Source organism: Austrofundulus limnaeus, unplaced genomic scaffold (genome assembly GCF_001266775.1).
Source record: "Austrofundulus limnaeus strain Quisiro unplaced genomic scaffold, Austrofundulus_limnaeus-1.0 Scaffold2098, whole genome shotgun sequence".
Lineage (NCBI taxonomy): Eukaryota > Metazoa > Chordata > Actinopteri > Cyprinodontiformes > Rivulidae > Austrofundulus > Austrofundulus limnaeus.
In genome coordinates this window covers 7,523-8,955 of record NW_013954500.1, presented here as the reverse complement: position 1 = coordinate 8,955, position 1,433 = coordinate 7,523, and the positions used below count along the sequence as shown (strand labels likewise).

Below are 1,433 nucleotides of genomic sequence, written 5' to 3'. Positions count from 1 at the left end.
CAGAATGGGCCTGCAACAGGTTTTAATAACAGTGGAGACGTTACTGCACTCTCTGGTTCAGCTACAGGTGACGAGCAGACTTTTTTTTTTTATTTTTTTGGCGAAGCTGCGTGTCTTCCTACTTTATTGAATGAGAAAATGGGAGGAAAAGTTCTGTGCTGCATCGCTGCTGTCCCTCCCTCCACAAAAAAGTAGAAACCACTGGATGAAAGTCAGCAGACATGCACAGTCAGGTCAGTTTTCCACAATCAGAATAAGATGATCAGATTAAGTGTTTYCATGCATGCTGTTCGGATTATTAATCGACATAAACCACCCCTCATTCCGATGACAAATTCATTCGGATCAAGCTGAATTGGATCAGAATGATCCGAATGGTGTGTTTGTATGACGCATTTTTATTCCGAATGGCCTTTTAATCCGATTACTTATGTCCATGTAAACGTAGCTATTGGGACTTCTGCAGCTCTCAGCAGGTGTTTTGTTCCACTTCTCATGAGCAAACTGCTCAGGTTGTGTCAGATTTGAAGGGTGCCCTTTCCAGACAGCAAGTTTTAGCTCCTTTTCAAAGATGCTCAATAAGATTTAGGTCACTCTCAGTCAAAACTGAGATTTTTAAGCTTCAGAGTTGTTTAAATCTCTAACAGATATGAATAAGTCCCTGGTCTAGAGCTGAGTGTTGGAGTCTGTGTCTGAGGAATGGTTGTTTCATGTTGTTGCGGAGAAAAGCGTGCAGCAGATGGTACTCACTGCTGCGTTGGGCTCGATGAGGCGCTGCTGCAGGAGTCTGGCTTCCTCCCAACTCCCGGACAGACAAAGACGCTCCAATTCACACAGTTCCTGGCCTAGCACGTTAGCTAGGGCACACACACCACCAACAGCACCTACACACAGCCCAGTGAAGGTACAGAAATTATTGCTTTTACATCACAAGTTTTATTCATAACCAAAACCAGGAACACAATATCAGAATTCATGTTCTTTGCCAGGTTAAGGTTTAAGTGTAGTGTARAACTCCTGGGATAAATGATGATGTTTTTTATTTGCTAAAAATTTGTTTCAACATAAATAACACAAATCAGTAAACTATCAAGTATCTAAAAAAACGAGTTCAGAGATTGAAGTCCGTCTGTCAGAGATCCAGAAAAGAAAATCTGTCATTTTTAGCAGGTTAGCTGTGGAAGAAATAGAGCTGCTAAAAGTATAAACAACTGTGTTAAATCATTTTCATTTATTCTGAAGCTGCAGCGTTCACTTGTTTGTAAAAGAGAACCAACAGATGTTTCTTTTGTGAATTTTTATCCATTGTTGATGACAGAATTTTCCTCGTTAGAAGCCCTCACTTCACCTCACCTGAGTACATTATGATTCATTCAGGGTTCCTATGTAATCACACACACACACACACACACACACACACACACACACACACA

General features: G+C 41.0%; 1 protein-coding gene across 1 annotated transcript in view; it reads right to left on the bottom strand.

Annotated features, from left to right (window-relative positions):
- hoga1 (4-hydroxy-2-oxoglutarate aldolase 1) overlaps positions 1-1,433 on the bottom strand; it is a gene marked incomplete at its 5' end in the record, with an annotated part of 8,590 nt that overhangs the window by 3,458 nt on the left and 3,699 nt on the right. Inside the window, 1 exon segment of the mRNA XM_014034400.1 lies at positions 751-884. Coding sequence (XP_013889854.1) covers positions 751-884 — 134 coding nt within the window.